At 35.0% G+C, this 15149-nt stretch overlaps 1 protein-coding gene across 4 annotated transcripts in view; it reads left to right on the top strand.

Moving 5' to 3' along the window:
- Nsun2 (tRNA (cytosine(34)-C(5))-methyltransferase Nsun2) overlaps nt 1-15149 on the top strand; it is a 272640-nt gene that overhangs the window by 254215 nt on the left and 3276 nt on the right. For all 4 annotated transcript variants that reach the window (XM_090407903.1, XM_090407904.1, XM_090407905.1 and 1 more), the window contains 2 exons: nt 1620-1659; nt 13625-13749. In XM_090407903.1, coding sequence (XP_090264029.1) covers nt 1620-1659; nt 13625-13749 — 165 coding nt within the window. The remainder of the gene's footprint in view (nt 1-1619; nt 1660-13624; nt 13750-15149) is intronic.

The raw sequence follows: 15149 nt of genomic DNA, 5'->3' as shown, positions 1-15149 counted from the left end.
CTTGGTCTTCCTCTGGGTCGTTTTCCTGCCAACCTGGCAGAGAATACTTGTTTTGCTAATCTTTCCTCTCCCATTCTATTTAAGTGACCATACCATCTGAGATTAGCTCTGCTAACGCATTCCTGGATGCTGACAATGTCAAGTTCTTTCCTAATATCCTCATTTTTAATATGATATTGCCATTGATGCCATCTGTTCACGCCTCTAATCTTTCTCAGGACTCTCATATCTGCGGTCTCTAGTCTTTGGTCAAGTGTTTTACTTCTGACCCAGCTCTCAGATCCATAAGTTAAAATTGGTTTGAACACAGTCTTGTATACAGCTAATTTAGTGTTCCGACTAATTTCTTTCTTATTCCATATGAATTTATTCAATTGACTTCCCACCATACCAGCTTTGCTGATTCTGTTGTCTATTTCTATATTTAGTTTACCATCTTCAGTAAAAATTGCGCCTAAGTAGCTGAAATGTTTTACTTGTTCCACAGGTTCTCCATTCACAACACAGTTGACATTTTCAATGATTCTGCCTATTTTCATTGTCTTTGTCTTTTTATTGCTGACCTTCATACCATATCTATTACAACAGCTATTCAATTTAGTCAGAGAATCTTGCAGACTTGTAGCAGATTTATTTAGAAGTATAACATCATCCGCATAAAGCAAAGAGCTGACATTAACATCTCCAATTTTGATATCAGGTTTAATACCACATTCCTTCATAATGTGATCCATATAGATAATGAATAACAGAGGGGATAATGTACATCCTTGTCTCACACCAGATTTAACATTAAACCATCTTCCTGTACTTCCTTCAATTCTAACTGCTGACTCACAACTCAAATAAAGACTAAGTATTGCTTGATATAATGCCCCATTGACACCATATAACTGCAGCGTATTGAATAGCTTCTCTCTTGGCACCTTGTCATATGCCTTTTCTAAATCGACAAAACTTAAATACAGATCTTTGTTATATTCCCATGCTTTCTCGACTATTTGTCGTAAAGTGAAGATCTGATCCTGACAGCCTCTATTTGGCCTGAATCCAGCTTGTTCTTCACCAAGCTTTTCTTCCACAATTCTTCTCAACCGTTTCTCAAGTATACTTGCATAGATCTTGCCAGAAACATATTACTCATCTATTATATATTACATACATATATATTACTCATCCAGGAACATATAACTCATAGTACTCATCTATAACAAATCCAATAAAGCTGAATCTGAGAATTACAGAAGAATTCCCCTAGGGGGAATTCTTCTGTAATTCCCTAATTGCATAAATGTTTCAGGTAACATTTATGCAAGTATAGTTGAAAAGAGGCTGAGAAAAATTGTGGAAGTGATGTTTTGTATTTAATAGTTGAGAATTAGCACAAAAAAAAAAAAAAAATCAGAAACTGAACAAAAACAGATAGCCTCAGCCTCATCCAGGTCAGAAAATAAATACAGACTGATTCATCACCATATATACTGTTCACTTCCTTAAAATTGCTACTTAGTTAAAGTGGAAAAGTTGTGTGTTGCCTATACTTATGAAAAATGCTGTTGATCCTTATGAATATTATTCATACATTTTCATTAAAAATGTGTATTTGTTTTTTTTTGTAGAATCTGGGTGTGTAGTTCTTATCTATACTGCAATGGAAAGGTGAATATTTTGATGTTTTTTTAAGAATTGGACAATAATATAAAATTTGTAGATCTATTTGTACAGGCATGCACTAAACAAAATGTTTATTTCTTTATCAATCCACCCACAAAAGGGCAGTAACTTATAGCACATTTATTACCTTACCCTAGAAACTAGGCATGAATAAATCACTTGAGACCTATAGTAAGAATGGTGGTGGTAGCCTCACACTAAGTGATGAAATCATCTACTGCCTACTAACTTGCATGGATAAAATCATGAACATATATGCCACTTGTGGTTAGAGAACAGAGATGCTATCCACTCAGTGAAGGCTAAATTATTTTAATTGCAGTTGGAAAATGACAAATATGCTTTCAACCTTTTTTATTTATCATCACCGTCATCAAATTCCTGGCATGTAAGGGGTGTACAGGATATGATAGTACTATATGAAAAATTTACATCATTACTAATTTCCCATCTACAATTTTCCTCCAAATCAATCGGTTACCTTTCATGATTCCAACACTAACCAGATCTTATATTTCTATCTTCTAAGGCATTTTTTACCATATCAATCCACCTATATCTTGGTCTTCCTCTGGGTCTTTTTCCTGTCAACCTGATAAAGAACACTTGTTTTGCTGATCTTTCCTCTCCCATTCTGTTTAAGTGACCATACCACCTGAGATTAGCTCTGCTAATACATTCCTGGATGCTAACAACATCAAGTTCTTTCCTGATAACTTCATTTTTAATATGAACCCAGCTCTCGGATCCACAAGTTAAAATTATTTTAATTGCAGTTGGAAAATGACAAATATGCTTTCAATCTTTTTTATTTATTTATTTTTTATTTTTTCTATTAATATCTTGTCATCTTCCATTTCAAATAAAGGGCGATGCTGGGCTGAATGGTAGGTATTATTCAGCCAAGCGTTATCCTTTTCTGTTAGTAGGTTGATTACTGTTTGATTACAACATGCAGATTTCTAAAAATTTATATAATAAGTGATTGTCCTCATCATTGTAATACTACCACCACTCTACTTACTGCAGGTCCAAAGTGGCATGGAAAAGACTTATGGCTCACCTAGAGATAATGTTGTGCTATAAGTTTCAATCTAACATGGATAAAATTATTTTAAAAATATATATATATAGATATATCGTTATCGTCTTCCTCTTTATAGCACATTTTATTCTGCTTGATGCAGGATCTGCTATGATTATGCAACTGTGGTATACCCCAACTGACTTGTCAGAGAGTCTGGCATTGGGGGGGGGGGGGGTCACAAAAAATCTGAGTTTCTGGGTGAAAAAAAACCTACCTCCATATGAGACTGGCTAGCTCACCTTTAGTTGAAAGAGACCAGATAAAGTTTCCTTGTGTCTTGGATGGGAATCGAGCCCAGGTCTTTCCAACCAAAGGGCTTTGTCTATACTGACTGAGCTACAGAGGCTCCACATATATAAAATATTCCCTAAAAGGTATCTCCAAGATTGGAAACTCTTGTATAGCAGACTGTAAGATTTCATTAATGGCTTCTTGTGAACAATTTTCATCTGAACCAGCCTATTGGTTTAATCTTTAAACTGTCTTTTCTCTTTTCTTAGACTGTCCATCCTAACCACTATAGTGGTTTCCATAAATTAAGGAAGAAAGAGAAAAATCTTACTAACTTGTGGGTTTGGAAGGGGGGGGGGGATGATAACAAGGTGTCAATCAATGTCTTATTACAAGAGTAACAAGACATCGATTGATTCAGCCAGAGAGGAATGTGGTGAGATTGTGTGTAAGGATAGAAGCAGAACTCCATAGTGGATCTCAAGAAGTTAAAGAGGAAGTCAAGGAAAAGAAAAAATAGTATCAAAAGTTCCTGTCAACTATGTCAGCTTTTGCTCTAAGATTGAATACACACAAAAATGTAAGACAGCAAAGGACGGGGTAATATTAGCTGTGGGAAAACTTTGTAATGTTTACATAGAAAGTAAATATCAGGAAGGTAGCAAAATATTCTAGAAGCAGTTTGAAGAAGCTTAGAAATGGAGGAAAGATTACTGTAAAAGGAAGCAGTAAAAACTGAAGATAAAGATATTCTAGATGGCTGGAGTAATTACTTTGAAAGATTGCTAAATGAAATAAGCAGTGATATTGTAGGTATTCATCTACTCCAGCTGTCTTTCCATATTTAGAAACACAGCTGGAATAAGTGATATTCAACTAGAAATGCTCAAATGTCAAGGTATAAAAGTTTTACAGTGGTTGTGTTCCATAATTCAGAAAGCCTGGTCAGAGGGTTGAATTCTGGATTATTGGAATAGAGCTTTCATAGTACCCATCTATAAAAAGGAAAATAAAACAGTGCAAGAATTACAGATGAGTTACTTTAATGCATGCTCCTGATAAAATTTATGCAAATATTCTTGAGAAACAGTCAAGAAATATTGTGGTATGGAAGCTAGAAGAAAAACAAGCTGGATGCAGGCCAGACAGAGATTGTCAGGATCAGATTTTCACTTTAAGACAAATAGTTTTGTCTCAAAGTTAAATTTTGTAGTTCTGAAAAGGTATATGTCAAGTGAAAGGCAGTTCAAAACACTACAATTCTATGGTGTAAATGGGATATTATATCAAATAATACTTAATCTATACATGAATTATAAGTCAGCAGTTAGAATTGAAGGAGGTACAGGAAGATCTTTTGATGATAAATGAGGAGTGAGAGAAGGATGTACAATGAAACGGGAATTGAACCTCGGACACTCCTTCCCCAGGTATATGGTTGCAGCCACTAGGCAAACCGCGCTTTCAGATTAAGTTAAAATTGGTTTGAACACTGTCTTGTATAGAGCTGATTTAGTGTTTTGGCTAATTTCTCTCTTATTCCATATAAATTTATTCAGTTGACTTTCTACGATACCAGCTTTGCTGATTCTGTTGTCTGTTTCCATATTTAATTTACCATCTTCACTAAAAATTGTGCCAAAGTAGCTGAGATGTTTTACTTGTTCTATAGGTTCTGTATTCACAATCATAACGGTTATTCAATTTAGTCAGGGAATCTTGCAGACTTGTAGCGGATTTATTTAGAAGTATAACATCATCCACATAAAGCAAAGAGCTGATATTAACATCTCCAATTCTGATATCATGTATAATACCACTTTCCTTCATAATATAGATATCTAATGAATAACAGAGGGGATAATGTACATCCTTGTCTCACGCCAGATTTAATATTAAACCACCTTCCTGTACTTCCTTCAATTCTAACTCCTAACTTTCAACTCAAATAAAGACAAAGTATTGCTTGATATAATTCCCCATTAACACCATATAACTGTAGCATTTTTGAATAGCTTCTCTCTTGGCACCTTGTCATATGCCTTTTCCAGATCTACAAAACTTAAATACAGATCTTCGTTATATTCTCGTGATTTCTCAACTATCTGTTGTAAAGTGAAGATCTGATCCTGACAGCCTCTATTTGGCCTGAATCCAGCTTGTTCTTCACCAAGCTTTTCTTCCACAATTCTTCTCAACCGTTTTTCAAGTATACTTGCATACTCTTACCAGGAACAATCAGTAATGAAATACCTCTATAATTCTCACATTGTTTTATTTCCCTTTTTATATATGGGTTCTATGAGAGCTCTACTCCAATCATCTGAAATTCGTCCCTCTGTCCAGACCTTCTGAAACTATGCAGTGCAGCCACTGTAAGACTTTTATACTTCCATACTTGAGCATTTCTGGTCAAATATCATCCACTCCTGCTGCCTTTCCACATTTCAAGCTTTTGATGGCTTTTTCTACTTCAAGGTATGGATATGAATTCCTGACTGCATGCATGGTCCGTGTTTTTTACCACTGTGCTGTCATCACTGCTTGTTTCATTTAGAAATTTTTCGAAGTAATTACTCCATACTTCAAGGATATCTTTTACTCCTGTTTTCATGTCACCTTTATGATCTCTAATTCCTTCTCAGCACTCTTTCCTCCATTTCTTGAGCTTCTTCAACAACCTCCAGAATATCTTACCACCTTCTTGATATTTATTTTCTATGTTCTTGCCAAAGTCCTCCCATGACTTTTGTCTAGCCAGTTTTACACACAGTGTTTAACTTTCTTGCATTTGTCTCTGTATTTGTTTCTTACATTTGTCAGTGGCTCTTTAACTTCCTGTGTCCACCATGGAGTTCTGATTTTTCTATCCTTGCAGACAATCTCACCACATGCCTCTCTGACTGAATCACTCAGGGTTTTTGTCACGGCTTGCCACTGAATCTCAATGTTTTGGTTCCTGTTCTCAAACTCTTTCATTTTTTTGACTAATATTTGTGTAATTTAGTCTATAGTTCTCATATGAGATCTGCCAAACTTTTATTCGCTTTAAAACTTTCTTACATGTTCTTCTTTTCAATATGAAATTCAGTTTTATCCTGTTCAAGACTAAATGGTGATCACTTCCAATTTCAAATCCTCTGTACACTCTGGTGTTCCACACCAGGGAGAAAACATCACTATTGACAAAAAAAAAAGTCAATAAGACTTTTCTTATTCCTCACCTCCTCTCTCCATGTGAATTTGTGCACATTTGTATGTTGGAACATGATGTTAGTAATAACCAGTCCATGTCCTGAGCAGAAATCCAATAGATATTTGCCATTATTATTAGCTTTGCTCTTTTCTCCAAATTTTCCCAAAATATTTTTGTATGGCTGGCAGTCATTTCCTACTCTGCTATTTAGGTCCCCAACAAGGACCAACTTTTCCTTTTTCATTGTTTCAGTTGCTTTCTCTAATGCTTCAAATATAATACTTGTGCCTATGGTCCCATAGAAGGTTCTATGGGACCATAGGCACAAATAAGTCTCATTGTCCAGTTCCCCATTCTTATATTTGCCCACATCATTCTACTTGAGATTGCCTGCCATTCAAGAAGATTAGCCACATGTTTTGTGTTTAATACTATGGCTACTCCTTCTTTTCCTTGATTGTCATTGCCTGAAAGTAACATTTTGTATTTATTGCTCAGAAAGATCTGAACAGTTTTTGTCTTTTTTGTTTCACTCACCCCCATTATGTCGATCTGGTACTTATGTCATCCAATGCCTCAGCTAGCTGTATTTCTTTGCCATTCAGGTTTCTTATGTTGATAGTACCAATCTTGAACTGTGGTGATGTTCAGTTGGGGTGGGTTTTAGGATTTGTTCCAGTAGCTGACTTTTCGCTGTTTGCCCTGGTTCCCTGACAAAACAACGAGGGCCTTGTTTAACCAGGTGACGCCCCAGCTGGCATGAAATTCTGTCATGTTTTACCATCATTTGAATTTTTGGTTTAAGTCAATAAGAATGCAATTTGGTCGGCTAAATCCCAAATTGCCAGCCCATTCTCATCTGTCAGTATCCAGGTAGATACCGTACAGAGTGCACCACGAGAAGGTGAGGATTGGACATTAGGTCAGAAGCTCTGGTCAGTTCTCTGCATTCCTTTAAAAGCTATGTGGAGGTCTCCTCTCAGTTATATAGCTTTGTCCCTTAAGCATAAAGTTAAGAATTAATAAAAGATTATTAGGACTGATTAAGAAACATCTGTATGCATAGGAAAAAGCTGCATTTTGAAATTCTTGATATGGAACAGTTCAACTGGATTCAAAATCTTTGTATTATCACATTAAATGTTACATTGGTTAATGAAAGAAGAAGATAAAACTAATGTGGTATGGTTGTTTAGTGGAGAAAACACACACATCTAAAGATAATTAACTAAATTTATTTAGTTAATTATTACCGAGGCAATATTTCGCTTTGTCATCAAAGCATCATCATGGGCACAAAGAAATGCTTGCATATGTGTTTCTTTGTGCCAGACACACCAACAGGAAGTTGGTGTGTCTGATACAAAGTGATGAAATCTTGCTGAAGGTCTCGATATGGTGGTCATCCAGATTTTTGGTAAAGTGAAGCAGCTGAATTTAGGATTTGGAGAATATTATAGTGTTGTTGTGGATTCCAGAAATAATCTGATTTATATCTGCTTCTGTATAAAAACAAGATTTTTTTTTTTTTTTTTTTTTTTTTTTATTGGATCCTGTGATCTTTATCTATGGTATAATCTTCTTCTCCAGGTTGTCTTTGCCCATTATCTTATGATATCAGATAATGGGCATAGTTTCTTTGTTTTGGAATTACAGAAAAACCGAGATGGATTTTTACCAGAAATCTTGGAGACCATCATATTGAGATCTTCAGCAAGATTTCATCACTATACCTACAGAGGGTGTCAATTAGGACTGCTGGATCCCACCATTCAACCAGCCTGTTTGAAATCCTGTTGCTGTGCTTGGATGCATGTGCTTAGTATATTTCTTTGTGCCCATGAAGATGGCTTGATGACCAAGTTGAAATATGGGGTTAATAATTGTTTTTGGATTGGCTAAATAAATTTAGTTAGCTAATTATTGTTTCTATATGTGTTTTCTGTACTAAGCATCAGCAACTCTTCTTCTACATCAGCACATAGAAGAAGAGTTGTTAGATGTAAAGAATGATTGCATTCTTCAGATATAATTTAAAGAGATCAAATTATCCAAATTCTGTTTAGTAGTGAGAATGGAATTTCCATCAACCAGAGAATAGCGATAAATACTCTTCTGCTATTTTGATATCACCTACTTGTATGAATAGATTTTTTAAATTAATAGTGACTATCAAGAATTGCAAACTATCATCAATGAAAAGTCTTGATCATGAATTGCATAGAAATTTTATACAAATTCAATATTTAATATCTTCCCTAATGCTTTGTATTTTATTTTTCTTATTATAATTATGTAGCATAAAAAAAATGTAACGAATTTTTTCACTCATTCTGCCTGTACACATATCATCAGTCACATGATATGAACTATTAAGGGGTGTTGAGAATACTATTACTAGGATTGCGCCAAATATTCATATTCAGCTTCTCTATCACCATGTGTTCTGCAAATATTCAACTTCTGTCGAAACAGAAAAATTCACTATATATTTGGTTTAATCCTTTAACCAAGTGTAAGGAAACAAAGTTTGCACCTGAAGTGTTTTCAGGACTGGGGTAACTCATGGTACAAGTTCCGATCACTTGCCTTAGTATCCCGTAATGCAAAGTACATTTCTTTGCAGACGTGTATTACTGTGCATTAAGGGAAGGGTCACTACCCAGACTGGTTTCAACCTTTGTTGAGGTCTCGTCGGTGGGGGCTAGATCCAGAGGTGGCAATACTAAGATGGAAGTAATGCAGAAGTCATATCACCATATACACCAGTTGTCAAAAAGTATCAACACCTTATTATTAAAATTCTCTGCATTAGAGATAATTGATGGAAGTTTTTTCGCTTAGCTATGCTACCAATTATATATTTGGTTTAATCCTTTATCCAAGTGTAAGCAAACAAAGTTTGCACCAGAAGTATTTTCAGGACTGGGGCAACTCATGGTAAAGGTGATATAAATTCTGATCACTTGCCTTAGTATCCCATAATGCAAAGCACACTGCATTGCACTGCAAAGACTTCTGCATTACTTCCACCACCTCTGGGTCTGGCTCCCACTGACGACACCTCAATAAAGGTCAAAACTGGTCTGGGTAGTGACCCTTCCCGTAATGCATAGCAATATACATGTCCGCAAGGAGATGTGCTTTTATTATGGGATACTAAGGCAGATGATCAGAACTTATAATACCTTTACCACGAGTTGCCCCAGTCCCAAAAATACTTCAGGCACAAACTTTGTTTGCTTACACTTGGATAAAGGATTAAAGCAAATATATAATTGGTAGCATAACCAAGTGAAAAAACTTCCATCGGGAAAAAGCTTCTACTTATCTTAAGTTGAAGTACGAAAAAAGTACAAAAGTAAATAAAGTACAAATCCAAAAAACTAAAGTTCATTGTCTTTGTACTTTATTTGATATTATTATTATTATCTGAGACCTCCAGGGAATCAAGGACACATTGAGGAAGGAAATACATCACTCACACCAACTGTCGTACCTTCTCTTAAACTCATTCACACTAGATGTACTCACTACTTCAACAGGCAAACTGTTCCATGCACTGCTGTATGACAAAAAATATAGCCATCTTTTCCTATTGCTGAATTCCTATCCAGGTTATGCAATGACTTAATCTTCATTCTCATGTACCTCTAATCTCTTCATCCAGCGTAGTGCTAAGTAGCACTGTGCACCATGTTTCATCACTTACTTGATAAATCTTGGCAGAGTGAGCACTCATTAAATGAACGAGCTCATTAGCTTCGGACATGAGCATTATCTGCATTCAGTAAAGTTATTCATCCACATTTATTCTTTCTTTTACTTGCAACATAATGATAAAATTCTTTTGGATTGCCTTTCGCCTACATAGCCAATTTCTTTTTATAACCAATTTAGTCTGCCACATAATACTCGTTACTTTTCTGATCTGTGCTTTATATATTTATAACTCCTCTTACACTTATTCTTATGATATTCCTTTCACACCATCTTCCTGTTATGGGTCTCTTGCTTAATAAGGTTGCATATTCATTTCACTCCCACTCTATTTGTTCTCTGAACTCTAGGGATACATTCAAATACTGTCTCATTTAAGCACTTTTTCAAATATGAAAATATGGATAATATTCTCTTGAGTTGGTCATAATTTCCAGCTTTGTAGTTTTGCATGTAACCTGTCCTAATTGGAATATCCATATAGCTAGCCAGTTCCTAGGACATTATGGCACAATCACTGTCATAAACTGCTGGTAAAATATTCACGTTCGTAATGGAGCCTGTTCTGATGCTATGATCAAAGCTAACACTCAGTGATTTTGAGTTCCTTCTTTTACGTGCTGCTTGAGGAAGTTGTCTCACAAAAACAATAATTCAGTAAATTGTTCTTCATTCTTATCATGAGATTTCTCTTCTACCCAGTCAATGTTTGGATAATTTGAGTTGTCCATAATGATTACTCATTTAGTATCTATCAAAGTAATTGAGAGCCTCAAATTCACTGCTACATGGGGCATTTTTACCATTACTACTTTCATGAGTTTCTACCCTAACTGAACTTCTGATATCATTAATAGTACTCCCTCTCCTCTCATTTCTAAAAATGCTATACATTTAACACTCAATCCCAGTTAGAACATCTTATTCTGATAGTCAGGTTTCACTTTTGCCAACAATCTTAGGTCACAACATGATCACCAAAACACAGTTAGCATAATGTGTTTCTGTGTTTTGTTTTATATTGTGTCATGAATAATAAAAATAAACAATATTTGGAACTTGCTAGTTTATTTGAAAATTTTTACAAAATGTAAAACATACAAACAACAAGTATCCCTGGGTGGTACAGGAAAAAATGCATGTACAATTAATCTATGATTAATTGTATAAAACAGAAGCATAGAATTTGTAAAATAAAACAGTTAAACTGAATAGTAAACTAGAATCCAAGAACAGGTAAGCAGCAGATGTTATTTGATGCTGTAGAAAAATCTATAAAAATGGTAGGTAGATAACAAAGACTCAAAATCTTTGCATTATGCCTTAGCTGAAATGATTGCATTGGATAATATGCCATACTCCATTATTCAAAATGAAGGATTTACAGAGCTAATGAGTAAATTTGCTACACATTACAGTTTGCCTGGAAGAAAATATTTGGGGGTATTTATTGCAGATTAGTTAACTATTAACAACAGAGATTGCAGATGCAAATTATATTTCTCTTACTTCAGATATATGGACCTGCCAGCATACAAACAAATGTTTCATTAGTTTCACTTGACACCGGCTTAATGTATCTTTCCTGCCTTCCCTGTTTTACACTTATGCATAGACCCACACAATACCATGCAGGTTTTCAAAATAGATTGGTTAATCCTTATTCCCATTGTTGTCTATATATCATGCATGTTCTTCTGGCTGGCTTGCCTGTTTTGTTGGATTAAAAAAACCAGAATTTCTGAGAGGGGAAACCCTTCCAGCTCCATATGAGACAAGGTAACTCACCTTCAGATGAAAATCTCTGACACAATTTCTTCATGTCCTAGAGAAGATCTGAACCCAGCTCTTTCTAACTAAAGGGCATCGACAAAACTGACTGAGCTATGGAGGCTCTTGGATTTATATGTAATCATGTAGTTTTGAACTGTCAGCATTTTCCTGGGAATCGTACAAGTAAGAGGATTAAAGAAAAGTTTTCTGCTTCATTATTAGTGTGGGATATACATATTTCATGCATTCATGTAATGTTACAAGACCAATGGTGCCAATACTTTGAATGACTGTAATGGTGCTGAAATTGTAAGCATTCCATATTTTATTTGTATGTTGCAGTGCAATAATGGACTGTTAATACACAGATATGAATTTCAAATTTAATAGGAATGTGTAAAAAAAAATAGGATATTTTAATCAACCTGCTGCATGCTTGTAGTTAAAAAGATGTTCAAACTGAATCCGTGTGTTGAGGCTTAAGTACTGTGAGGACATCATGTTGGGCTTAATGGATTGTATACAGCACTCAGAAAGGATTAAAACAGAATTTAATAATTCCTATATTTCGTCTCAGTCACTGAGACATCTTCAGGGATTACAAAAAAACTAATGTAACATATACACAAATACCATACAATACTAAGCTAACCACGTGGGTGATACTAAAGTCTCAAAAATCAACCAAATCTAAATAAATATGATTGCATTAAGCTTCCTAAGATTTGGGAAACACTTATCAGAGATCCCACTGTACATTCCAGGCCACCTACAACCGCCCATAAAGGGCACTTCTAGATAGGACTTTAGTGTCACCCATGTGGTTGGCTTAGTATTGTGTGGTATTTGTGTATATGTTACATTAGTTTTTTTGTAATCCCTGAAGATGTCTCAGTGACTGAGATGAAATATAGGAAGTATTAAATTCTGTTTTAATCCTTTCTGAGTGCTGTATACAATACAATGTATACAGCAAATACAAGATCAAAAAAGAGACTGTTAAATATCTTTGTAATCAACCACAATTTAAATACATAAGCTCAAATCAGTGGTGTTTAATGGAACCACTGCTAAATTTTTATTGGAGCCTTTCAAGGAAAACTTCAGATGTTGCTTTAATTTCCCAAGCTCTGGATTATTACAACTCTGAAAATGGATTTATCTGAAGATGAATACTTTTTTTTTTTTTGAGAGTGAAACATTTCTCTGTGAAAAAATTAATGAAATATTTGATACTCTATTCAAAAATAAATATATTTTTACAGTTAGATTCAAGATTTAATCTACCATTTTCCAAATCAGACAAAATTGATTATATTAATTGGATTGAAGTTAATGAAAAATATGATTCAGAAATATCAAGGGATGAAGAAGTCAATAACATTCTTTTATCAAAGAATGTTATTGACTTCTGTTGAGATTATCAGAAAATCATAATTATGAAACTTTAAAAGATTCAAGCTGAGATAATTAGCACATCATCCACATAGCACAGAATTTCTGTGTGCAGAAGAGTAATGCCAAGAAGTCTGCCTTATCTTTAGATGTTGCCTTTGTTCCATCAGAATAAGAGTAAGGTAGAAACATATGGCAGTTTTTTCCAACAGCCTTGGTGAAAGACCAGAAGGGTTGACTGCTATTTGAGCAGGAGACAATCTTAATACATTTGGCTTTAGATTTATTTATTTATTTTTTTATTGGATTGCTTTGGCACATTTGTTGTAAAACAATGACTTGGGTTTGAGTGGAGTGGGAAATAAAGGCACTCGTCCTAGCAAAAAAAAATTATTAGATTGGAGCAAATGCTTGGATCAGGAATGCCTTTAAGTTTTTTTTTTTTATTATTTTCTTCTTTATTTTTAAGCTGATAACAATTAAGGTTTCAGTATTTACATTTCTAAGTATTAATGCACAGCTGATAGATTGTTCATTCCATACTTTAGTACATCTGACGAATTCCAGGTAGAGCTATGTGGGTGGAAAGGAAAGAATTCTTTACGGTGTTATGTGCCAAAGAATGAACGAGTGCACTATTTAAGGATGTGTGGTGCAGATGTTTCAGAATATGGTGAGTATTTGTATACAGATTTATTTATTTATCATTATTATTATATTTAGTCTCATACTTGTAAACCTATCTAAAGATTTCATTTATTATTATTTGACATGCATTCACTAGAAGAAAAACACGTAATACGCTACTAAATTATATTTAATAAACCAATCAGTTTCACGAGCATGCTTGATATCATTAGATTATATGAGGGGAGGCTGAAAAGTTCTGATAAACACCTAGAACAAAAAAAATGATATTAAAGCAATTAATACAACCCCCCCCCCCAAAAAAATCTTAAAATTCTTTAACCCCCATGTTTCATCAAATTGTAGTAATTTGTTCTTTTTCTTTTAGGATATAAGAAGACATGTCAGAGGTTTTGAAGAAATTCGAAGATACAGAAGTGTGGGCCATCATCAAATTTTTTGTGCTGCAAAAATAGTCTGCAACTAATGCAACTAAGATTCACCCAACTTTTCATGAGACTTTGGGGGACTGTGCTCCAGCATATCCAACAGTTCCCAGATGAGTGGCCAAATTTAAAACTGTGTATCCTGAGTCAACAAATACCCCCAAGATCAGGAAGACCTTCCACAGCAATCATACCTGAAAACATCGATGCAGTGCATGCCATGATCCTTGATGATAGACAAATACCAGCCAAAACATTGCAAAGATTGGGGATATCCAGGGAACAAGTTGATGTTATTATCCATCAACATCTGTACATAAGAAGCTCTCTCAGTGAGTGGGTCCCCAAATGTTTGAATGCTGACCAAAAGAGAAAACGTGCTATCATCTCAAGGAATTTTGGGTCATTTTGAGAAATTAGGTGCCAATATTCTGGCTTGTATTGTGACTTTTTTTATGTTGACCCCATATACAAGAGGTTGGTTGATCCACCTATAGTGTATTAGTACCGTATATGGGTAGTGGGTTGGGAAAGGAGGAACGTGTTTACATTTTATTTAAAAGACCGTATATTGTATTCCTTGGGAAACAACAGGAGGAAGACTGTTCCACAAGTTATTTGCAGGGATGGAGGAGGAGGAAAAGAAACTTGTTCTGTGGGTTTCAAGGTGCACTCTGAAGGGATGTTGAGAAGCAGTTGCATGTGTTCCAAAGAGCTTAGTACTAAGTGGGGGAATTATTGATGTTATTTCAGATGAACATTTCCCATGGAAATATTTATAGAACACACATAATACAGAAACCAAACATCTGTGCAAAAGTGGGGGGGGAAGTGAGTTGGTAAGAGATGGATCATTAACAAGTCTAATTGCTCTCCTCTGTATTGAGTCAAGCATTTTGATGGGCCCCACCCCATATGTGAGAGCAATATTCAATAGCTGGGTGGATTTGCGATTTGTATCAAGTTAACAACTGTTCAGTAGTGAAGTAACATCTTGAGC

This window comes from Typopeltis vanoorti, chromosome 18, assembly GCF_054136105.1.
Source record: "Typopeltis vanoorti isolate ZY-2024b chromosome 18, IOZ_Tvanoo_1.0, whole genome shotgun sequence".
Classification (NCBI taxonomy): domain Eukaryota; kingdom Metazoa; phylum Arthropoda; class Arachnida; order Uropygi; family Thelyphonidae; genus Typopeltis; species Typopeltis vanoorti.
This window is presented reverse-complemented; position numbering and strand designations above follow the sequence as displayed.